We start from the raw sequence: 24,506 nt of genomic DNA on the forward strand, positions 1-24,506 counted from the left end.
GAAAATAAAAATTAATTTCAAGGTCAACCGATAATAATAAAGTAACACCGGCGATAATGTTATAAAAACAAAACAAACATTTTTTTTTGGCGCCTGATATTAATAATCGTGAATCGCCGTACTTGACTTTATTTAGCTGCACTAAGCACTTTATTTGTTTTTTTCTTTCTTTTCAGACATTTCTTTAATGTTATTTTGAATATGGTAAAAACAACGTTCGTTACTTGACCTGATTACACGGTATATTGCCGTAGATAAAATTTCGCTCAAGGCCTGAGGCCACTTGAATAACTTTCCTTTTCTCTAACAAAGCCGCCGAACATAGCGATTAGAGCACGTTTTCGTTCTTATGATGTTTTTTTCTTTCTCTTGAATTGTCTCTTGATTTTTCTCTTGAAATATCAGAATTGTGTAATTGATTTATCTTCGTCGTCAAATTCATAACTGCTTTATCATAAATTGTTTTAAATTATTTCATCGATGAAAAAGACGTTTGTTTTTTATTTGAATAAATTGGCGAGATATTTTTTTTTCTCATGCAGAGATGACACACTCAATTTGAATAAGTGAACGACCATTGCAATATCAATGCGAAATCTCACATACATTGTTAGAGCATTATGATTCATTCCCTTGTTAGTGTCATGAGTTATAATTAGATTGTCATATTAGAATAAAATTTCAAGAATTTAAATGAATTTTACATGCGTCGTGTATGGGCCATCAATCAGTGGTCTAATTTTATTTCTTCATTTCAAATTCATAGGGGTTTTAAAGTTGTAAATTGAATTAAATGAATAACAGAAACTCGAACTATGGCAAGATACACAGAGACATCAGACACGTGCTTTCGAAATTCACTCAGTCTATATAAGCACTTGTTCATTCAAGTATGTATGACTCCGTGGCGCAACGGTAGCGCGTCTGACTCCAGATCAGAAGGTTGCGTGTTCAAATCACGTCGGGGTCATGTCGTCTTTTTTTTACTTTTTTTTATTTTCTTTTTCAAATATTGATGTAGAAGATATTATCGGACAAGAATAAACGTGCAATATTTTTTAAAAAAAATTCAGGTTCTTATTATTTTCATTTGTCTTTATATTTTTTCCAGGTTTTGTACTGAAACAGTACTACTGATTTGAGACTTTTTTTTATCATCGGACTTATGATGTCCGATTGTTTAAAATGTTATTTTTTTTCTATTTAATTAAAATTATTATTCAAAATTATCATTTAAAAAAAGACATTTTCTGAATCCATATTAACTTTGATTTAAAAAATTTCGAGAATATTAAATAAAATATCCAAAAAATAATGCTTTGAATAAATAATACAAGTGTCAAGTGTGTGTCACATCTCAGATGGATGGTGAATAAAAAAAAGACGAAATGACCCCGACGTGATTTGAACACGCAACCTTCTGATCTGGAGTCAGACGCGCTACCGTTGCGCCACGGAGTCATGAATATTTACTGGGGCATATACTAATAAGTCACTTGATGTATTTCCAATACATCAAAGAGTCTTGTATGTAAACAAAATGCGATGATCACATTCATTCGACCGAATTTCACATTCTGGTCTGGCTTCAATAAATTTGTGTTGAATAATTTACTGAACATTTTTATATAAAAAAATTCTGAATGTTAACGATAAGATAATAATATAATGTTAATAATAAGAGAATAAAGGCTTATCATACCATCGACATTTTAAATGCAATTACTAACATTTTTATCTTTGTTTCGATTGCAGACATTATTTCTAACATCGTGAGTACTTTGAAAATTATTCAAGGTTTTTACATGCACTTTTCGACATGATGACATAATCATTCCAATATAATATGATCATCCAATTTTATAGCCAATGTTTTTTTTCTTCTCAATTTGTTAGAAACTAATGTTCTAAATTCAATAATTGAGAATTTATATGTGGCGACACCTAAATGTGTAGTTGTGTAGTTGTTCAAATGACAGATGGCTTTTTATAGTCTTTTCCACCAAATTGACTTGTTTATACGTAATTTTATATTTTTGCACTTCATATAAGTGAAAAAGAACATTGTCCAACAAATCTTTGATAAAAACAATTGGTTTTGTCTACTAATTGTTAATTTTCGAGTTTTCTTTTACTTCAAAAAAAAAAAATCGTTTTGCTTTTCTTTGTTTATAGAAACCAATTTGTAAATTGTGACCATGGCAGAAATTTCAGGCTTATCAAACTCCGATGTTGCTGAACTATGCAAACCGGTTGATCCCGCTACAAAGGTGAATTGATTTATTTACATTTTTGCAATTTGTAATGTCATTGCTTTACGTCAAAAATGTTTATTTATTATTCTAATTTTGTTCATGATATTTTTAGGATTTTCTATTCCAACAAACAATGTACCGAATCAAAGATCCACGCGCCTCGTTGCCATTTTATACCGGCGTTTTGGGAATGACATTACTACAAAAATTGGACTTTCCTGAATCGAAATTTTCACTATACTTTTTGGGCTATGAAGATCCAGCCGATGTACCAACCGCAAATAATGGCGAACGCACAAAATGGGCCATGTCACGAAAAGCAACGGTTGAATTGACACAGTAAGCGTAATCTCACTCTTTTCGTTTTTAAATAAAAATGTCACATTTTCAATATGTTTGTGTGTAGCAATTGGGGCACTGAATCAAACCCAGACCAAAAATATCACGACGGAAATAGTGATCCGAGAGGTTTTGGACATATTGGAATTATGGTACCGGACGTTGATGCCGCTTGTGAACGCTTCGAAAAACTTGGTGTTACATTTGTGAAGCGGCCAAACGAAGGCCGAATGAAAGGATTGGCTTTTATTAAAGACCCAGACGGTTATTGGATCGAAATTTTCAACGCAAATTGTGTGGCTCAATAAAATGAAAATCTTCACTTGACTTGAAGAAATACAACGAAGAACGAACAATCGATTCCGTCTATATGATCTATTCGTAATTCGAGCCACTTTGATTTGATCATACATAATTTTTTTTTAAAACAAAACGAAAACCTATCGATTTTAATTAACAAAAAAATTAAGAAAAACTAAAGCAGACCGAAGAGAAAACCTCATTTTTAGACACAGTAAACAAATATTTTGTTAATTTTTCTTTCAAATAACAACAACAATTTGTAATGCAGCCATTTTGGCACAATCAAGACATACACTTCGATACTCTTTTTTGATGACAAAAAATCAACAAACTGTTAAGTTTCTGCTAGTTTTATTTTTTTTTTAAATTTTGTAACATAAAACGAAATAAAAATACGTTTTGGCCATTTTTTCAATTCAGCCTGTCACTGAATCTTACTCTGTTCAAAATTATTAATATTTTGTGTTAAATCTTTGATCAATCGAAATTGTTATAATAGAAAAAAAACTATTTCATTGACATGTGTTCTTTGGTTCAATTAATCACACTTATCCAGAAGAAACAAAATTTCGTTTTTGGTGAACTCCTTATCTTTAGAGACGTTTATCGTTTATTTGTGTAAATATAAAAGTGATTTTTCCAATTTTTTTCATTCGAAGCTGATACGAAAAAACACTCTTACGTGTCTGTCAACTTAGTCCGTGTCAGTGTCTTGTGAAAATGGATGAATTGTTCGTCCGTTGGGCCTGTATCAGGTGAAAAATCTTGATACAAAATAAATATCCATATCTGTGAAAATATTCGACAATAATTCCACGAGAATTATCAAACTTTTTTGCTGACAAGCGGAAGGCATGCTGTTTACACCTAAATCTGGCTCCAGTGGTGATCGCAACTCATAAATACACTAAAACAGAAACCAGAGACGAACAAAATCATACTGGATTTACAATCAGACAGAAATAGTATGGAAACATTTCTGGAACGAGCTGAATATCTATTTAATGATCTTCGACGTGCATACATCAGTGAAGATATTCAGCATTGCTGAGTCAACAAAAACATATTAGGTCCAATGTCAAGGCATGAGCAAGCTTAGTATGATGTTCAAAAAATGTCCATCGCATTTAAAAAGATAACACTATCAATCAATTGCGACAGCGTTTTTCGAACATCATACGATGATTTCCCATGCTTTCGTATGATGTTGTTATTGAGTTTGAGCTGGAAATTCTTACCATATGTTTGATATGTTCCCAATGTCAAATGCCTTAAAAAGTCAAAAACGAAAAATTCAATTTTTGACGCAAATAAAGTAAAACACGTAAATAATTTTGGCTTAAAAGTTTTTGTTGTTTTTTTTTTTTTATTTATAACGCATTTTATTATTTGTATAACATAGTTGTTATAGATCTACGAGTGAAAGGCGAAGAAGTGTGATATTTTTTAAACATCTAAACACCTCTTAAACCTTATAATAATACTCACAAAAAAATAATATAATTATATGCTAATTTAAATTTTGTTTTAAAAGGAATTGGAAGAATGGAAAACAAATAAATGTAACCGTGAATATTTGTAGCCAAATTTAAAAAAGAAAATTAAACGATGTTGTAAATAAATCGGAAGGTAAACAGAAAGCTACTATCGCCAGTAAAATGGAATAATCGGACTAAATAAAGCTAATGTAATTGCATGTGTGTCTTGATAGAAAATTGTGAATCCAAATTCGATCATAACCATTTTCGTGGAAAAGGTCATTTTTTTTGTTCATTTGTTGAAGTTTCAGTTATGCCATTACATTTTTTGACCCTTAACAAATTGTATCAACTATACTCTGCATTTATTAAATTAGGGACAAAATATGTCGAACAAATACTCAATTAATGCCTACAAAATATATATATATATATAGGTTTGTTTTTTTTGTATTGATTTTCCACATTTTCTCTCACTTGGCGATTTAAGAATTACCTATACTCGAATGAATCGAAAGATTCCGTCCACCCTATTTTATGATTACACAATACACTTTTTCCTATAGCTTAGCATTAAAATGAATGAAATTTTTTGATCTTCAAGCATCTGGTTTGTGTTAATTGATTCAGAATTTCGCTCATTTTTTTCGATCTTTATTAGATTGGGAGTAGAATAACTCAGAAAATTTTTCGTTCTGTGTGATTTTGAAAGGAAAAACATATCCCCTTATAATCTGTGATTATGAAATTGATCCCATTATATCCATCATATGAACGGGTGAGGATTAAAGTGAGCTCAAATCCCGAATAAAAGAGCAACATGATTTTTTTTTTGTATGCTCTTTTGTTTTCATTCATATGTATACCGTGAATACATAGTTTTAATTGAAGTATTCTTCCATACGCAATACACTCTTCATATTACAAAATATGAAATGTTTTTCATACATATTCTGAGACGAAAAGTTTTCAATGAGTTATATGCATAAATGGGATCAGTACACTCATTAATAATGAAAAGGCAATTCAATAAGATTCATTTTCAGTTGGTTATTTGCTACTTCTACTCGCTTCACACTACTAGAAAAGTAATAGGTTTATTAGTAACAGTTATTCCTAAGATTTTTGATTCGCCCCAAAACCATAAATTATTTGTTACCCTTAAATACGAAACCTTCAAATGCAAAACGCCAAGAAAAACAAATCATTTAAACACAATGGAAGAAAGCAAAGGCGTTATCTATTTTGCTATACCGGTTTTTAAACTGCTACTTATGTGTTTCCTCTTGATTATGCATTTGTTTCCTCATTTCTTATTCTATTCTTCTTTCAAAATCAATAAACAAAGAAAAACCATAATTTCATTCAATCGTTTAAACTAAAATTGCTCTTGTTTGGCTGTTGTCTTACAAAAGCAAAAACAAAAATTGTTTCTTTTTTTATCGTTTGCCAAGTTATATTATCTATGTGTATTGGTTTTCATAAACTTCTCGTCTAACATATCATTTACGTCTATTTCAAAGTGTACGTTATTCAAGTATACATGTTCGAAACTAGTTGTTCTCGCTATCTTTTTTTCCATTTATTTCTTTATCGTTCAATTGAAAGGAGAGTGGGGAGGGTGTCGTAATTAACAAAACTTTTAATTTACACATTACTATTCATTCGATGTCGAATGAAAAAAAAAAATTGAAGGAAAACAAAAATAGCATAAAGATTTAAATGAAAATACAGTATATGTGTATCATATGTCTTCTATTATGAATTGTGGTTATATAGTACGATTATATGCATTGCTGATTATATACACGTTAATTTCTCTCACTTTGATTTGGATGTAATTTTACTTGTTTTTTTTCCTCTTCTGTTTTCAAGAGTTCATAAGTTGTATTTCACTTTGTGTTTTTGCCGTTTGTAAATTAACGTCATTCAAAAGAAACGAATCGCATTTGCGATTGCCATTATTTTGTTCTCAACACAACAAGTGCAAGCAAAAGAAAAAATTACAACCTAACTCGCGATCAATGCAATTGACAGAGAAAAAATTCTATAGCGAACCTGCTAAAACCGAACGATTACTGAAAATCGTACAATTTTCTCGCACACGTGTGTGTGTGCATCGTAAAATCTTAACAATTATATTATGTGAAATGTATAAATGAATACCGCAAACAAATGAACAATCATCAATTCAATAAAGAAAACATGTAAAATTATATTCTCTTCAAAAATAAATTGCTGTCCGAGAGGGCGAGATAATGAGAGAATGAGCGAGATTTGACAACAATCAAAAAATCGTACAGACGAACTCTCTGTTTTATTTCTAGATCTCAATTTGGTGGCACAATATAGTAGCTCAAATCTTGTTCTTTTCTTCTTCTTCTTTTTTTTTAAATTACAAATACATTTTACAAAAAAAGGCCGGCATGGCAAAGTTAAAACACTTTACACACAAATTATGACAGCTAGACTAAAAAAATTGGTCATTTCGATTTGATTCTCTCAAAAAATGATTATGTAAACTGTAAACTTAGGCAACAATTCCTCTTTTTTTCACAATTATCTCTATCTATCTGCGTTTTTTTGGATAAATTTCTTCTTTTTTTTTCTTCAATTTCTCGTTAAGTCGCTAGTTGTTATTTATCTTTTAATGCCATTGCCAATTTCAAAAAAAAAAAAAATCCAAAATCAGGCAAACTGTTCTTAGTTTTCCGATTGCGTGGATTGCTCCCGTTCATGCATTGAATTCAGTCGATCACGCAACAATTGATTCTCTTTTCGTAATTTTTCACGTTCGATATCACGTTCATTCAATTTCGGCTGAAATTTCATATAAAATAGAAAAAAAAATTGGTTGAAATTATTTTGAAGAAAATATGTGATAGAGATGGGAAAAAATGAACTTTTGAATTCTTACCAATAATTGTGAAATGTGTAAATTTAGTGATGCCACATAGGCTGATATGAGATGGCAGGGTATCGATGGTACAGAATGTTGTAAGCCAACAATATTGGTTTCGGGTGGCAAACAAAAACTGTCGCATGTCGTCGTTTTTAATATTTTGCTGCTACTGATGATGGCATTGGCACCATTATTTAATTTTGCCTGCGCTTCACTGTTCAAATTCAGTTCGGCCAATGGTTGTGTCAACGAATCGTATGCATAATTTACTTCGATATGCTCCGTATCTGAACCGCTGGCCTTATTTAATACAATTGTATTGGTGTTGGTTGTAGTGGATGCTGAATTACTTGATGCATTCGATATTTGTTCATTTATCGTTGTATCTTGATTGTTATGCTTTGATTTCGTACCGCTGCCATTTGCTGATGTTTTATTTGGTGGAGGCGGTGGTGGTGGTGCTTGTGTATCATTCAACGAGTCCGTTTTTTTGTTGCTGGTTGTTTCATCGATTGCTTCCGGTGGGAGTGGAGCAGCCGCCGATTGTCGCCGCGGGTCATTGATTTTGATCGATGGTGATTTTGTGATTGCCGGTAATCGGATTTCATCAATTTCACAATAGCCATCGTCATCGGGCAAAATGCTTACCGCATCAATTGACGTCGTACTTTCGGTTAATTTATTATTAATCACAGTTGATGCCGATTGACTATTATTACTGCAGCTTGTGCTATTGTTTTGCGATTGAGGCAACGGTGGCATTGGAGCTAACGGTACCGATACTGTTTTTGTTTGCTGCTCTTCACATTGTTTTTCCGCATTTTTGAAACAATCATCACACAGAGACGTTGAATTCACCAGCATCTCAGTCGGTTGAATTTGTGGAATTTTTATATACTCATTCAATGCTTCGGTTAGCGATTGAACTTGAGCAAATGCAGCCAATAATAAATCCGATGGCTCCTGTTGAAAAATTGTTTTTTTTTTTTGACAAATTAGCGCCATTTATTTTTTTAAATTGTCTTAGAAAGTGAATCAAATGTAGAGAGACATACCTTAGGAGCCTCTGGTTGACCAGCTATATCTGCAATCGCTGAAAAATGCTCATTCGGTACTCTAAATATATCACAAACGATTTTTTGCTTTTCGGACAAAGTGAGTCTTATCGATTCATCCAGGCGTCTCAGTCGTTCTACGTGGAATAAACATGATAGATTGGATAAATTCATTTAGATTGTGAGCGTTTTTGGTCTGCATTTTAAGATGTTTTAACAACACTAACCATTTGGTGTTAGAACAGGCTCAGCCGTAAGTGCTGGACTAATGCTAATATGAACCTCACTCGGTGCCACTAACGATGATTGCTGTGTTAATGTCCTCGTATTATTTGAATTATTGGAAAACAATTCAGATTTCCGATTGGCTTTGTCGCACACATCCTCTTCAGATTTGGCTGTTGCTCTGGCACCACTTCCATTTATATTAATATAATCATGTTCACCTAGAGAAAAATTGATCATTTTTCTTAATCATATCGGTTCATTATTAAAAAATCAAATCGCTTCAAAACTTACGGTCGAATGCTTCACCATCGTTGCTCGTGTTATGTCGAGCGGTGTCTTTTTGTCCGTCCAGAGATTGATTGTGTGCGGTATCGGCAGTTGCAATTGAATTAGATGCAGTTAATCCACTAGTTGTGCCACTCGTGACAAATTCATGATCAGCGGCTGTTTCTTTTGTCGTTGCACTAGATGGTATCGTAACACTGGATGGATCTTCGACTGGTGTTATGTCATGATTACTCTTTGTTCGTTGTTTATACGCCTCGGCAGCGGCTGATATGTGATTAAACCACCTACAATAATACCGATAAATAATTTATGGTTTTCTTCAGAAAAAGCAAAAAAAAAAAAAAATATATGATTTAATGCGCTTACGTTTTGCACTCTAAAGCGCTGGGAGCGGTTAACTCTAACATTTGCGTTACATTCGTATTGATTAAATAAAAGGAATTCTTTTCCACAGCCGATTGACGAACTAGAATCAAGTTGATTTTTGTTATTGGATTGAAACGAATCTCATTTTTACTCTCGCCACCCGTTGAACCAGGGCTCACCAAGTGTTTGAGTATGTATTTATCGTCCTGGATAAATGTGAGAAATGAAAAAAAAATATGTTGAACATTCACGATGAAATAAATAAATAATGCGAATATATACCTTTTTGTGCAATAAAACGACCATCGTTTCAAATAGAAGACCGTGCAGCTGCTCTTGTGGCTGCTTCTTATGAGTAAGAGTACCTTCGTAGATTAGTTTATGTTGTGTTAGGTCCAAATGCTGAAATATTTAAATAATAATGTATTAAATGTTCGATTCGAATGACAATAAGTTCATGTTCAACTCACTTTAAATTCGTTATTTGGTTCCTTTTCGTAGAGTGATTTGTCCAAGCGTTTTTGAATCGTTTGCAATGTATGTGTGTCTTCAGCTTCTCGCACCGCTTGATTAACATGATCCAAAATGCGTCTCGATAATTCGCGTGCACGTTGTATGGCCTGTGTTTCCTTTTCATTGTCCGGTGCAACTTTAATCGATATTTTGGCCAAACTTTCAAATAACAATGGATATTTTGTAAGTCGTTGCAATACAGTTGGCAATAGATCTTTCAATTGTAAACGTCTACAAGCTTTATGCGATTCAGCTTCGGTCAACAATTGTTGAAGTTTTGCATCCTTGCGGCGCTTCTCTTTAAGCGCTTCAAGAGCGATTTTTTGTCGTGCACAAAATGAAGCCGCATGCTCACGCAATTGATCACCGGCATTACCATCAAACATTGATAATAGCAAATCACCAATTTCTTCAACCAATGGCTCTTGATCACCTCGTCGTTGTTCCAGCTGCTGTTTAAAATTTCGATGCAAATCTTTGAGCACAAGCAACGATGGCGGAAACAGCAAATTAAAATGTTCCACTGTCAGCGCTGACGAATCTTGTAGCGGACGCATAAATATTCCCTCGAGCAATCGAAGTGTCCGCACATGATTTCGTTCGGTTTGATAAATTTCTGTGTATTTATGAATTTTTGAAGGAAAACCAAAATTAGCAATTTTTCTTGCAGTTTTTTTTTATCGATGTGAGTTATTTTTTTGTTTGGAACCATTCTTACCGTTAATAATTTCCTGTCGTCGTTTTTCCGTATCGGAAAGTGTTTGTAAAATATCCGGGCTAACGTGTGAGCTCCAGTCGGCCTCTTGGTCGCCACCCTCGTCTTCACTATCAACCCATTGACGCGGCGCACACGATGCCACTTGATGGCCAATCGGTGTGCTAACCGCTTCCAATGATGGGCTATTACTACCGAGGCTGTAAAAACGATTGACGAAATATGTTCATTATTAGCACGTTCGCAGGAATATGTGTTTTGAAAAATGAATTAAAAAAAATTACCTGGATGAGAGACTAGAACTCGAACTTGCCGTGAAATTGGTATTATTTATGCCCAAATCGACATGTTGATCCTCACTGTTATGGAAAATTTAGATGGAAATAAATAAATGAGAAAAATTGGCTATTGCCCTCACAAAAACAAGATGTAAAAAAACCTTTTGTGTCTCTCTGTATGAACAGCCATTCGTTCGAATCAAAAGTGTTCGTTTTTTTCTTATTTTTAATACTTAATTGTTGCACAAATTATCATTTGCACTAATTTAATCACCGTTTATCATTGGCACATCTATTTTTATACGGATGGTTTGTTTTTTTTTCTATCATTCACTCTTTCAGTTCATATTTCAAATTGCAGCCATTTCATAGATAATATATTTATAGACCGTAAGAGACAAACTAATGTTGTTGGTGTTGACAAAAAAAATTCTACAAGAGTCGAATATTTCCACGTTTCAGTAATTTTCACTTTTGTTTTATTTTTGGAACCAAAGCTCACAAATTAATTTGTTTTTACGATAAACGGTAATGATGTCGATGACAGTGACCATCTTAATGAGGAGACACAAACCGAAATTCGATACGGACGCCATGCTTCGAATGTATAAAAATACTTGCAAAATGTCCAAAAATATTTGGTTGAAAATAAAAGTGGAAGAAGAAGAGAAGCCCAATTTTAATCACTTATTACTGCCGCTGCTAACACGAGCAGTTCACCATTCCAAATCACACCACCGAAGATTTTGTGTGTCGGTTGTTATTCGAATCGCATTCAATGCTGCTATGCTATGTAGTCGTTCTATGTTTGTTTACACATTGGCGATTTGTTCTCTACTCTTCAGCCCATTTAGCCACACGAAACTCCGTTTAAAGGCAAAAAAGCTTATACACGCAAAAATATGTGTATGCTTCTCTAAATGAAATTGCGGTAGTCTTGACGATTGTTGTTGTCTTTTTATATTGTCTCTCTGTGTATCATGTTCTTTTTTGTGTCGTGTCTTTGTTGATTTTGCTGGGTGTGTATATATGGAAAATCAGCTATTCTTTTGTTGATATCGAGGTTCTAACCGATAAACCTGAAAGAAATTGAAACGACAAATCCAACAATAGCAATCAGAAAAAAAGAAGCACTCACACAACATACAATCAGAGTCCACGACATGGGAGATAATCGAAGCGCTGACACACAACGAATAATGGGAGTTTGATAAGATACCCTGTGAATTACTTTCGATTGAGAACGACGAATTTCTCATTGTATTCAATATGTACAATTTTTTTTTTCGGTATTGAATGTCGAATTTCCGGTTTCTCGCCGAATTCGACGATGACCCCGAGTTCAGTCTTTTTGGAATTCGAAATATTTTCCTTGCGTCTATGTTGTTTAAAATATGTTTCCATTGTCGCTGTGCTCGAAAAAAATCGTTCATTCCATTCGGAGATGAAAAAAATGAGAGCAAGAATTTTTTGCACGACAATGTTGTCAATTGTGTTTTCTATTGTTTTGCGATGGTGAAAAATTACGACTGACACCATCTAATGGAATATGCAGCAGCACTGACACTCTGAAGTGTCAGAGTGCACTATAAAATTAATACACATTTTTTTATGTCACACACACTTTGATAAAATTGAAGAGTTACGACGAACAAAACCATCACAGCTGGAAATGCATTTAGAAAGGATTAAAATGGCTATATCAAAATATGAAATGTAGTTGTATTGAAGAATCGCTTAACATAAAATCGGATCTCAGTGATAAAAAAAAAATATCTTTGAATAACATATCACTTTCATTTTGTTTTCGTGCGTTTTGCTTTTGTTCACATTTGTGTTAGGTGAAAACAAAAATGAGTGTACAATACAAATCAATCTTCGTTTAGATTAGGGGCAACGATTGGGTGCGCATCACCACCCCCATTGGATATGAAAAATTGTAACGAGTTTTGTGCACAGGTAAACACGAGTTTTGTGCACAACGAAATTGATGACGGTGATGATAATAATAGTGTGCCATGTGCCGTTGTCAAACTATGAAAAATGCTTTGTTATTTACTTGAATAAATATGACAGTCGTAATCATGATGAATGACAGTTAAAGGAAACAACAACATTGACACACACACACACACCAACCAAATATGCTCTCTTTATCCTTGCAGAATTTTCACGGATTCATTTCGAACAAAACTCGAATGAATGTCATCATATCGAGTAGAAGTATATTGTCTACAAATCAATAAATGTATACAAAAGTGTCAGATGCATGAACGCAACAATACAAAATATGCATTTTTTAATAATAAACAACGATATGATGTACACAAAATGTAACTGTATCGAATGTATTTTATGCTGTTTTCTTTCGCAATGAATCAGGTGTGCACATAATAATAATTCATCGAAGCGAATACTACGGCAGAAAGTAGAAAAATAACAACTATCTAAGGTAATTTGTATTGTTTATAGATCTATTTCGCACTCTGTCTATTCCACCCAATGATGGGGGAGGGTTCATTATGGCAAACAATCACAATATGAATGGTGCACATCTGTGTGTATTGTCGCACATAAAACTGTCTAATCGAATATATCCTTCATGATGGAATGTCGGAAATATTCCATTGTGCGAAATGTCGAATTCAGAAATAATTCGCGTAAATTTCCACACTTTTGTTTTGTTTTAGCAAGCAACACACAATCATCATCATCCCACAATGTCCGGCAATCAACCGACATGCAATCCGCAATCGATCTTCAACGACCACGTTCGCCATTCATATCAATTTTATAGATGAACACACCCAAACATTGATGCAATTAAATTCAAAAATTAATTGCGATATATTTCTATTGCACACACATACACACTTCAACACATATGAGAATGAATGAAAGAGAAAAACAGGGTGAATTGCTTAGAATTGAAAATGAAAACAAATTGCAGATGGAAAAATTTGCGGTTTGGTTTTATATTTGAAAATTAAGCGCAAAACACGATGCATATGTTCAGATGCGGCTCCGGCAAATTTAAGAATGTTTTTCGCGAGCAAATGAACGAGATAAAGAGAAACTTCGCCTTGAATGGTTCGAATATCAAGAATCCTCGATTTAAAATCTCGGTAAAATCCATTAAAACTTCGCAGTTTACAGCGTGTACGCATTTTCAATAAGGCGCTAGAGCACGTCGCCTTTACACTCTTTTTGCATCATCACGTTTGTTATGCAGCAGATAAATCGAAACTCTTTCTATGTACATTCACATGCGTATGCGCCGAGCGAGTTTATTTCGCAATTAAATTGGAAGGAAAATGGATTTCTGGCCTCATGTGTTTTATTCGCCTTCATCTTTTCGTTCTGTTTTCATAATTATTTCGTTTTTATTATGTTTTCGATGTAAATCAGATGTGAATAAAGATAAAATTAAATTTTGGTTGTTTTTTTTTGTTCTCTCAATGCTTTTAAGTTTGAATTTTGTCTCAAATTCTATAAGTTAATTTCCATTCATTTGATTGAAAATTGATTAATTCTCCGCTTGATGATGAAAAAGTTACAAACATCTAATTGAAAAACGCTATATTTGAAATGAGATTGTGAGAGAAAATCCATAAATCTGATTTTGAATTAAACACAAAATCAAACATCAAAAACTAACAAACAGACAAAAAGAAAATAGATTATCTATATGGATTTGGATGTTATATGGTCTATATGTTGGCAGTCAAGTGTTGATCTTGCGTTAGCATTAAATTGAATTCGTTGCAAAATTTGCATGTGCTGATGCACATCGAAATCATGCCATATGGATTTGGTTATTCTGATTTGTGTCTAATTTCAATAATTGATATTTGTTCTGTTCATTATTGTAACTATCACTTCACGATGCACACAAGGAAAATGGACTTTTTTTGCTTTTTCCTTTTGTTTGTTTGCGGAAAAGAAAATGTTTTGCGCAACAAAAAAAAAACACATTCATACGAAAACATTAAAAAAAGAAACATTTTTTTTCATACTCGATCACCAATTTACAACGTAAATTTACCACTAATAAAAATTTGCTAACGGACGTGGGTGAACCATATTATGAAAAAAAAGAGAAAGAAACGGAAAAACAAGCTGAATATGCCGATTTTCCACTAAATTAAATACCATACCCAAATTGAAAACAAACGCTCGAGAATAATGACCAGCTATTTGGCGATTCATTGAGTTTCATTAAAAATTGCGAGGGAAGTAGAAAAGAGAGATTTCAAATGGAGGCATCTGGCACGAAGCAGTCAATGTGACTTTTATATATCGAGGCTGTGTGAAAAAATCGAATGTTGCTTTTTAAAAAAAATAGATAATAGTAAGATATGCGGTCGCAGTTGCACTATTGTGAGATTTTGGTTTCAAAATAGAACTTGACTCAATTGATTCCATCACTTTTTTCTTCAACGATAGAAAAACACAAAATTATACTCATTTAGCCATTGTCTATAAACTCACGTTACTCTCGTTTTTTTTTTGTACAACAAAAATCACGTTAATAAAAACCACCGTAATGAATTAAACCGATTAAGAATACTTGATAAACTCAACAGTCATGAATTTGCAATATTTTCACCGTGATTTACTTGTTTCCACAATTTTTCAAATTCACCCCGCATTCACAGAACGATATCAAAATTGACGGTCAATAAATGAACCTCGAACAGGAAAAAAGAACACATGTAAAATGTGCCTTTTTGTGCGTTATTACCGTAGCTTTGTCTATGTGAAATTGATTTGATTGACTTGTCGGTTGCGCTCATGAACCCGAACCGATAACACATAAAACCGATCCGATGATTCTGTTTCTGCTTTTGTCGGATGTCGGAACTTAAAGCCTTTTCATGCTGTGTGTGTGCGTTTGTTGTCGTTTTTTTCGTTCTCTTGGTAAGCCTCGCTATCGTCACTGTTGGAACTGTGAGTTTCTGTTGCAATGTACGCACATTAACCAACTAAGTATTAAATTTGATGTTTTGTGTGATTTTTCTAACCCGAATGCTAGTGAATGAGTTTGTGTGCATAAGTCGTATATACCCTCGTTTAGGTTGTTTTTTTATTCTTTTTTGTTTTGCCACGCGGATTTTTTTATTCACGCCAATCCATGGCATATGCGCAAGCCGAACCGTTATGTTTTTTCTCCTCGGCATATTCTGTACGATTATTCGGTTTATTGTCTTTGCCGAAGGACCATTGGTTGGCCACTATGCTTTCGTCGTCACACATATTTCCCATCGTTTGCAACTTTTTAAATTTATCCATTGCTTTTTATCGCCACCGTGTCTCTCTCACACACACACACACATATGTATAGAAACTTTTTATTGAACTTCATTGGAACTGGATAGATAGGTAGATACACAATGTGCGCACTTTGAAATTCTTTTCACATTCATCCATTTCAGCATATTCCATTCAAAAATTCCGCGTCACACTCCATATATTTGTACACGTGCAATGTGTATTACATATGTAACAGAGTATCTCGGAAATTGCCCTTTATACATTTATACACACTTGCGACCGCACACATTGGCCGCAACGTTTAAAAACCTTCAGCGAATATCTTATGCTAACTAGATTCATGCCAAAGACGAGAGAAAAAAAAAATAAACCCTCACTTTTATAACTGACCAACACATCCAACAAATGAATTGGAAATAATTGTGGCATTATTTTGCGCGCGTATTTCTTAATGTTACAGCGTTCGCCTTGTAGTCGGTGGCCACAAAAACGATCGCATCTAATTGAATTTATAGCGTTCACTATTCATTTCACAAACTGTTTGATGGTTACAAATGTATTTCCAATAAACAACTTATTTTCTTCATCGTTTTTCCCCCCGCAATGAAATATATGTTTAAAAAAACCAATGACTAGTACATTTTGAATGGCTGTTTCACCCAGAGGTATACGGTTTTTTCTTTACTCTTGTTTTTTGTTTGGTTTTTAAAATTTGTAGGAAAAAAGCAGGTAATTTAATTTCTCCCTCAACCACAATATAGCATAAAATGAACTGCACTTACTTGGATTTCGATGATAGACTCGGATCGGATATCTTTCGGCGATTATTTCGATGGTTTCTCTTGTGGGATAGTCGCTCTTTATACGATTCAGAGCGATTCACTGATACGGGCGCTGATTTTGATTTTGTGCTGCGAACGAATGGAATGACAAAAGAAATCAGAAATGCAAACAATTCAATCAAACTTTGGGTTCAACGACTCGCGTACGCGCATAGTCATGCAATAGTCATAAAATCTTTCCGATTTTCATTCCCTTTTTTAGGCAAATAGGAATGAACAATACAGAAGCGTAGGAAAATCAAAGAAGAAGAAAAACCATTCAAATTACCTGTCTCGATTTTCGTTGTCAACCTCATGGATGCTTGTTTCGTTATCAATGGAATGCGATGTATTGAATTCATTTGTGGTGGGATGGTTACTTTGTGCGGTTGAATTAAGTGAATTATTTGGATCCGATCGACGATCAGATGGTTGACGTACCACTGACGCTTGTGAAGGACGATCTATTGATGATGAAAATGAAAACGTAAACGAATCAATTAAAATGTTGATGGAATTTATAATAATTTAATTTTTTTAAATATGAAACAGAGATAATAAATTGGCGACAAAAGAAACTGTCACATTCACAAAAATTCATTCAGTATTGACATATTCAATAGATAGAAACCTTTTTTCTTATTTTTAGATTTAGTCTTTTTGGAAGTTGTACTTAGAAAGTCGCATCCTTTATCCGGTTTATTTAATATTGAAAAAAATCCGGTCGAATGGTCGACTTGATCTTCGGAACATGATTGAAAATCATCATCACTAAATTTATCATTCGATTCAAATGACGGCGATTGCTGATGATGGTTGTTATTTTTCTTTGATGATGCTTCTACTTCTTCTTCTTCTTTGTCTGGCTTTTTATCGGTGTCCGGATTTGATTTGCGCCGTATTTTACCAGTATCACCAAGTGATTTACGACGCAAACGATCAAAATCGTCGGATGTTAATTTTTTCGTTGAACCGCTAATGAACGATTTGTAGCGCAATAAAGCGTTCAAATTTAATGATGTATTTCGTCGTGTTGCCTTCGCTTTGACCGGTGATGTTGGATCAATTAATGGTGTTGAATTTTTTCGTTGGCCAGTGCCACTATTTTGGATGTTGTTTAAATTTTTGCCCGAATTTTGCTTTTCAATTTTAAGATCGGGCATTTTTGTTCGCGAAGAACTTTTTGTGACTCGATTTTTTTTATACTTTTGATCGGTGCGTAATACTTTATTTTTTTCTTTTGTACCAGCATCGTCGTCGTTATCACTGAGCAACGAAAGTCGACGGCCCGATTGAGATCGTAAAACATAACCGCTGCCACCATCACCGCTGTCTCTGCGAAAACGATTCGGCGTGACAGTGACTGGTTTGGTGGCCAAATCTTTAGCATCAGCATCCAATTTAGCAATCGATTTCTTCGATCGAATGCGGTTTCGTATGCTTGCCACACGAGATCGGTCCGTGTCATTTGGTTGGCTGCGTGGACGAAACCACATCTTTTTTGAATTATTTCTTTGTTTTTTTTTTTAAATATCGTTTTTATTGTTGGTTCATTCAATTTCTATTTCGCAAGTTTGTACTTCGCACTTTTTCATTTTAATTATTATCGTCATTTTTCGGTGCACAGGAAATCATTGTCACTTATGTGCGAATCAAATTCTATGATTTTCTTTATTCAAAGTGATTGTTTTTTATTCCAGCGCTAGAGATATATATGGATTAGATTTTTTTTTCAAGTCGAATTACATTGAAATCGATGTGCTAATTCTAACGACATTATTTTTCAACGTGTGATTCTAGATGTGAATATTTAAAACCATTGGCTTGTGTCTTATTTGTATGAGATCGACAAAAAATTACAGAGTCTCTCTCCCAGAGAGAGCTAAAGAGAGAGAAAAAACGACATTACAAATGAACATTTTATGCATATTGAACGAGTGTTTAAGTGAATGGGAACAAACAAACAAGCAGAAATGAGTGAAGAATTTTCGTTTAAGAGATCATCAATGAGAACAAGTTTTCACCCAAAACGTAATACATTTTAATTGTTTTGCATGAGCAAAGAGTCGCGAGAGAAAAAGAGAGAGAGAGAGAGAGAGAAAGAGCATTCGAAAATCGTCGTCCTTGAATTGAAACGTTCTCATCACTCGAATAAATGAACAAATATCAATAAAAAACATGTGTTTTTTTTAAAATGGCTTTTACGCTTAAATTCAATAACGCTTGTAAATAGCTAGCAAATGCTCGCACATCACCGACTTTGTGTCGCAAATGCCATACAGCATCATGCAGATCATTTGGAATGAAGTAAATAGAGTTCACGTGAGGGCAGGTTTTCTTTTTTACGGCCAACTTTTCTAGAGTTTTTGATGTTGTTAAAAGACATTTAAAATGTTACATTGCCATCGATAATGAAACAAAATAAACTAAATGTCGACTCAAATTTGTGATGATTCATTGTCGCTTCGGATAATAATTGCATCATGAAGCGATAGGTCGTCCAAAAATAAAAATACACACATTTTCTGTGGAATATATCGCCTTTGACCATTAAAAAATATGGCTAATTCTGTAACTTTGTTTTCAATAACAACAAATAAACGATCATTGCTCGGCTGATTTTAGACTCTGACATCACACCTATTTTTTTAAATGATTCAAGCTTACGATTCACCAAATAAAGCACTCATATCATCAATAAATAATAATAATAGTTTGGTGTTTGCTCTCAATTTGGATATAATATAAACTTGGTAAAAATTCGAAACAACGTCATTTCATTTTGAGACACAAGTGCTCTTTATTCGAACTGCTTGATTGGCTAACTTGTTCGGAAAATGTGATTCTCGATGTTTACTTTTCTCTTTCGTTTGTTCATTGTGTTATTTTGAAATGAATTTCTGCTGAAAGACTCTTAACTCAATTGAAACTTATTGAAAACCGTTTTTTTTTCTCTTCACTTTCAAGTGGTAAATTATTTTTCATTCAAAATAATTAAGTTCGGTTTCGTTACGAAATTCCGTGTTTGTGGCGAGCGAGAGAGAGGGAGAGAAAGAAAAAAGTCATTCAACATGGGAAACCCGAAGCTTATTGTTATCTTAGAAATGTTTTGTGTAAATATCATACGTATGAAGTCAATTCATTTTTGGTCGGAGGGGGAGGGGAGGAAGATCAACGGTAACAGTTTTATCTTGGTGAGTTGCTGTGCGCGAGAACCTGTCGCCCAAAGAAGAATAGAACAATATCGTGCTTTTATAATCAATGTGGATTAAGAAGCATGAAACAAACCGAAACAAAAAAAATTGTTCGGTGTTTTGCGGCTTGTTTGAGAAGAAAAAATATGAATAAAATAAACACGTTTCATTTAGCGCGACCATGTATTAATATTCAGCTCGATATTTACGAATCTCACCATTTATATTTGCATTCATTCAATGATATTGAATATTTTATGACACGATGGTTACTCTGGTTGACAGCAAGGCACAATCACAAGATACAGATTTCGTGAATGATCAATTGGCTCCAGGGTTTTCTGATTTGAGATCATTTGATTTGAAAATTTTCAAATAAAAACAATGAAATAACATGATTTGAATTTTCTCAAACTAAAATGTTCAAATCATTTGATTTGAAACATGTGACACTTCAAATCAAATTATTTGACTGTTTTTATTTGAAAAATTTCAAACCAAATCAATTTTATTTGATTTGTGATTTTGATTTGAAATCTCATTTTGAGAGCCCTGCCTTTAAGGTGATTATATTTTTTTCGTTGTGACTGGAAACAGAAGCGGAATGAAAAAATAGGAGAAATGTATGAAATATTTTAAAATTTGGTGACGAAATGTCTGCTTGAAATCGACAAATGTGGATATATTTATATTATGGTACGACACAAAACAATGCTATTTTTGTAGCATTTCATGCAATAACGATTGAATTACCCGCTGCAAGAGAGAAACAAAGCACTCGCACTGATTCTCGCCAATCAATAATAAATTGTAACGAGAGAAAAAAAGCGGCATCAAAATAAATAAAATATGAAAAATTGTTCGTCGTTGCGAACAGACGAACACACAAGCTCTTTTCATACAAATCAGAACAGAGAAGAGTTGGCAATCACATCATTCTCATCTTTTCTTCTTGCCGTGTGTTTCAGCTCTATTTTTCATGATTTATTATTAAAGATTTGCGGTTCGGTGCTCTTTTTATTCATCATCATGTAAATTTTACATGCATATGAACGAAAATGCAATAACAACAAGACCCAACCGACCAAAAATTATGATTACACATGTTTTGTGCAATGTCAAGAGAGAAAGAGAGTTTGCCCCGCACATGAAAAATGCCGTTAAAAAATTTTCTGGGTTAACGCCAACTAAATGATTATTGCAATTACATTTCGATCTTTTCTGTGGGAATAAAATTAATGGGGGCTTATAATACGGACTTTTTTTTTCGAGTAGGTGCGTTGTTGATTTGCGTTATTGGAGAGCATTATATTAGCAATTTTACAACAGCATTTGTCATACATACACATCCGAAAACAAACACTACCAAAAAAGTAAATGCGATGCAAGAGCTTTGATCTATGTGTGCATTTCTTTTACGATCAATTAAAATATACACAAGTCAACATCATTTTTTCTTCTCTACCAGGAAAAAAAAATTGACAAGTTTTTCTTTCGATAATTAATCATCGTTTAGATAAATAGGCCGAGAGAATGAGCATGAATCAGTGAGCGAGAAAGATAGCACAAAAAAGTGAGATAAACTGATGACTTGTATGACTCAAAGGCAATACCAAAGGCATGAGACTGCATCTTGAAATAGCTGAATTAAAAATATTTATACAATGGTTCGAGTAATGATCAAAGTCATGCGCGACTCAAACGAAAGTTTCGGATAGACAACCTCTCGTGGGCAAATAAACAAAAGAGGCTCATCTTTGGTTCTTGTCGTTCAATGAACAATATTGTTTGAAAATTAGTACATCCACTTTTCGCAGACCGGAAAAATTAGGCTTCAACTAATTTTCCCGCGAGGCTTGCGAGTTATCGAAAAAAAAAAACACCATGGTAAGCTAAAAAAACACATACACTATAACGAGATGCACTTTGCATTATATTATGTTGTTTGTTATTTTTTTCTACTTCTTTTTTCCGTTTCGGTTTTTCAATTTCTGTTGTTTTTCTCTCGTTGTTTTCATACAAGCGAATGCACAAATGTTTTCATCATCGAGCTCACTGTATGTATTTCCATTCTCTTTTTGTTAATACTGTTGTTATTTTGCTCCCTCTCGCTCTCTCACGGCACACAAAATACACATTTCACAATTTACGTAATTTGATTTTTCCTTATTGATTTTCATCACAATTTGTTTTTTCTTTTTCGCATCGTCACTTTGCCCGTTTACTTGGTGCTTTGACGCGATTTGTGATTATTGTGTCCGATATGGATAGGTTTGTTGTGTTCTTTTTTTCCTTGTTCTTTGTCGTTAAAAATAGCAATTTATGAGCGAAAAAAGAAACCGCGTCAAAATTTAAATTCTCTTTTTTCTTCGGTTAATATATGAGTTTGTTAGTGTGTCTATGGCATTTTCATCTGTTGCCCTCACTGTATATATTTTTCACTAGAGTTTTTACACTTGCTCATTTGAACGATCTTCTTCTCTCTCTGATATTTTTGGATGATCAATGTATCCGTCACTATCGCAAGATATAAGATGAATCTGAATATATGGTTGTCGATTCATTAGTTAATTGTATGCGCCACATTTTCGCACTCGTACGAGAGAACGAGACGGTGAGCAGACACAAAAAAAATCAATGGCATTCCACGCTGTGTGTGTGTGTGTGTGATCGGTGTGCGTGTAAATTGAAGGCCAATTTTGTACTTAAAACTCTTTGGTATGACAGTCAACGAGACACTAAAGTTTGGCGACACCAAGAATATGACAAACCGAAATTAAGTGACAAATGAAATGAAAATGAGAGAATAACAAACCAAAATGAAACGTTGTTAAGTGTGCGAGAGAGAGTGAGCGGACGAAAAAGAGAACAACTGCAAGAGAAGATCAATTTGAAGGAGCGAGCGAGAGAGAGAGAATGTGTGTGAAAACATATCAACAAAAATGAAATAAAACTCGTAAAGCAACCAACAACGTGAGCGCGAGTGAGAAACAAATGAGAGAAATAAAATACACAAATCTGTTTGTTTTTGATATTAAAAACACACGAGCATCAGCACTGTAGAGAACTTACAGTAAACGAATTAAAGAACAACACACAGAAGAAAGAAGCAACATATATTCATCGCGCGTACACACATACATAATATGATAACAACAACAATATTAACAGAAACATCAGAAAAAACAACAACAACAACAAAATAGTGATCACATTAACAAGCCAAAGATCCGAATGAATGGCCGAACTTATAAGTCAAATGAGCAAGCCGCAACTACGATCAAGCTCATTTCATTCGTTATATCGAGCAAAAGAGTTGGCGAACAGATAGTGTGACAAAAAAATTGAATTGAATAAAAGCACATTCGGTATTCGAATGAAAACTAAATTCTCGTCGCGATCGTCGTCGAGCGAGAGAAAGAGTATGTATTTGACAAGAACAACTAAATAAATAAACACATTCAGTTTGTTCGCTTCAAATGAAAAGTCCATAATGAAAAAGGTTTTCGCGTGAAAATCTCGTGAATCGAACTCTGAATGCTTAAATATTGCGACTTTTAATGTGCGACACATTCGCGTACATACAAAAAAAGAAGATCTATCATTCTATCTTTGTCTCGTGTCCACAGTTTGATATTTGTTTCAAATGATCACCGTCGCTGTCGCCTCCGTCAGAGCATCGTCATCATCATCATCACACAATGCTTGTTGTGATCGTGCCAAACGTCTTTCGCTCAATGAATGCACATTTCATCTGACTAACGTCCAACACGTTGTTTTGATGTGTGTTTTCATCTTCTTTCTTTTATTCTTTTTGTTTGTGTGTTAATAGAAAACAACGAGTCACAATAAATCCAACGAAACAAGTGACTAAAAAAAAAATTTGAAAAACCAACAAATGAATTCAAAATGTCAGTAAAACTGTACATTAGTTTTCGTGTGTCATGTATGTTGTGACGACGATGTCGTCGACAACGACAACGGCAACGATATAAGTCTCAATTACGCGACAACAAGAAAAAAAGAATCCAAACCGAGCAGTTTTGAATTTGTGCTATTTTCGACCAAATGTTCAGAGATTCATTTTTATCGTGTGACGCGTGCGATACTCAAACCGCGATATAAATCACACACAATTCACGCACGAAAAACACATATCTATTCAATTCTTTTTTTTAAAAAAATTTCATTTTTGGCGAACAAAATGATTATGTGTACATTCCACGCACGAAAAATTGATACTAGCTTATTATTCAATGGGCAATTAACAGTTTGACACGCAATCGAACATCTTAATAATTTGAATGAACAAAAACAAACACACGAAAAATTCAAATACAAATTTTCGATAAGAACTGAATGCGAACGAAGCACACTTGAATAAGCACACAATCAAGAAACACGCGTGCGGAACATCTTGTGTTTTGTTTCAATTACACTCTTTCAGAGAAAAAGATGTGACATAAACTGAGCTTTATTAATTATTGTTTCGTTTTT

At 33.8% G+C, this 24,506-nt stretch overlaps 2 protein-coding genes and 2 non-coding genes across 8 annotated transcripts in view; 2 read left to right on the top strand and 2 right to left on the bottom strand.

Annotated features, from left to right (window-relative positions):
* Positions 1–898: 898 nt before the first annotated feature.
* On the top strand, positions 899–970 carry Trnaw-cca. Its single transcript has one exon. It is a non-coding gene; the product is annotated as a tRNA-Trp (tRNA).
* Positions 971–1,389: 419 nt separating this feature from the next.
* Trnaw-cca lies at positions 1,390–1,461 on the bottom strand. Its single transcript has one exon. It is a non-coding gene; the product is annotated as a tRNA-Trp (tRNA).
* A 553-nt stretch (positions 1,462–2,014) lies between these two features.
* Positions 2,015–2,950, top strand: LOC116343511 (lactoylglutathione lyase). Its single transcript, XM_031771596.1, has 3 exons — positions 2,015–2,270; positions 2,368–2,594; positions 2,662–2,950. Exons 1-3 carry the CDS (start codon positions 2,199–2,201, stop codon positions 2,900–2,902), a joined length of 540 nt encoding a protein of 179 aa, XP_031627456.1. The 5' UTR covers positions 2,015–2,198; the 3' UTR covers positions 2,903–2,950.
* Positions 2,951–4,827: 1,877 nt separating this feature from the next.
* LOC116340198 overlaps positions 4,828–24,506 on the bottom strand; it is a 62,388-nt gene continuing 42,709 nt past the window's right edge. For all 5 annotated transcript variants that reach the window (XM_031766544.1, XM_031766534.1, XM_031766524.1 and 2 more), the window contains 12 exons: positions 17,105–17,279; positions 16,777–16,905; positions 10,727–10,801; positions 10,446–10,642; positions 9,685–10,343; positions 9,497–9,616; positions 9,215–9,420; positions 8,852–9,132; positions 8,560–8,778; positions 8,333–8,469; positions 7,293–8,240; positions 4,828–7,195 (listed from right to left, as the gene is read on the bottom strand). In XM_031766544.1, the coding sequence (XP_031622404.1) occupies positions 7,079–7,195; positions 7,293–8,240; positions 8,333–8,469; positions 8,560–8,778; positions 8,852–9,132; positions 9,215–9,420; positions 9,497–9,616; positions 9,685–10,343; positions 10,446–10,642; positions 10,727–10,801; positions 16,777–16,905; positions 17,105–17,279 (3,263 nt within the window). In that variant the 3' untranslated portion in view covers positions 4,828–7,078. The remainder of the gene's footprint in view (positions 7,196–7,292; positions 8,241–8,332; positions 8,470–8,559; positions 8,779–8,851; positions 9,133–9,214; positions 9,421–9,496; positions 9,617–9,684; positions 10,344–10,445; positions 10,643–10,726; positions 10,802–16,776; positions 16,906–17,104; positions 17,280–24,506) is intronic.

This window comes from Contarinia nasturtii, unplaced genomic scaffold, assembly GCF_009176525.2.
Source record: "Contarinia nasturtii isolate CC-2019 unplaced genomic scaffold, AAFC_CNas_1.1 Cnas_scaffold_129, whole genome shotgun sequence".
NCBI lineage: Eukaryota > Metazoa > Arthropoda > Insecta > Diptera > Cecidomyiidae > Contarinia > Contarinia nasturtii.

What these genes read in the sequence shown, in the direction of transcription:
- LOC116343511 (XM_031771596.1), top strand. Translation starts at nt 2,199, where the DNA reads ATGGCAGAAATTTCAGGCTTATCAAACTCCGATGTTGCTGAACTATGC. An exon ending in CGGTTGATCCCGCTACAAAG is followed by an intron (nt 2,271 to 2,367) that starts GTGAATTGATTT and finishes TGATATTTTTAG; the next exon opens with GATTTTCTATTCCAACAAAC. An exon ending in GCAACGGTTGAATTGACACA is followed by an intron (nt 2,595 to 2,661) that starts GTAAGCGTAATC and finishes GTTTGTGTGTAG; the next exon opens with CAATTGGGGCACTGAATCAA.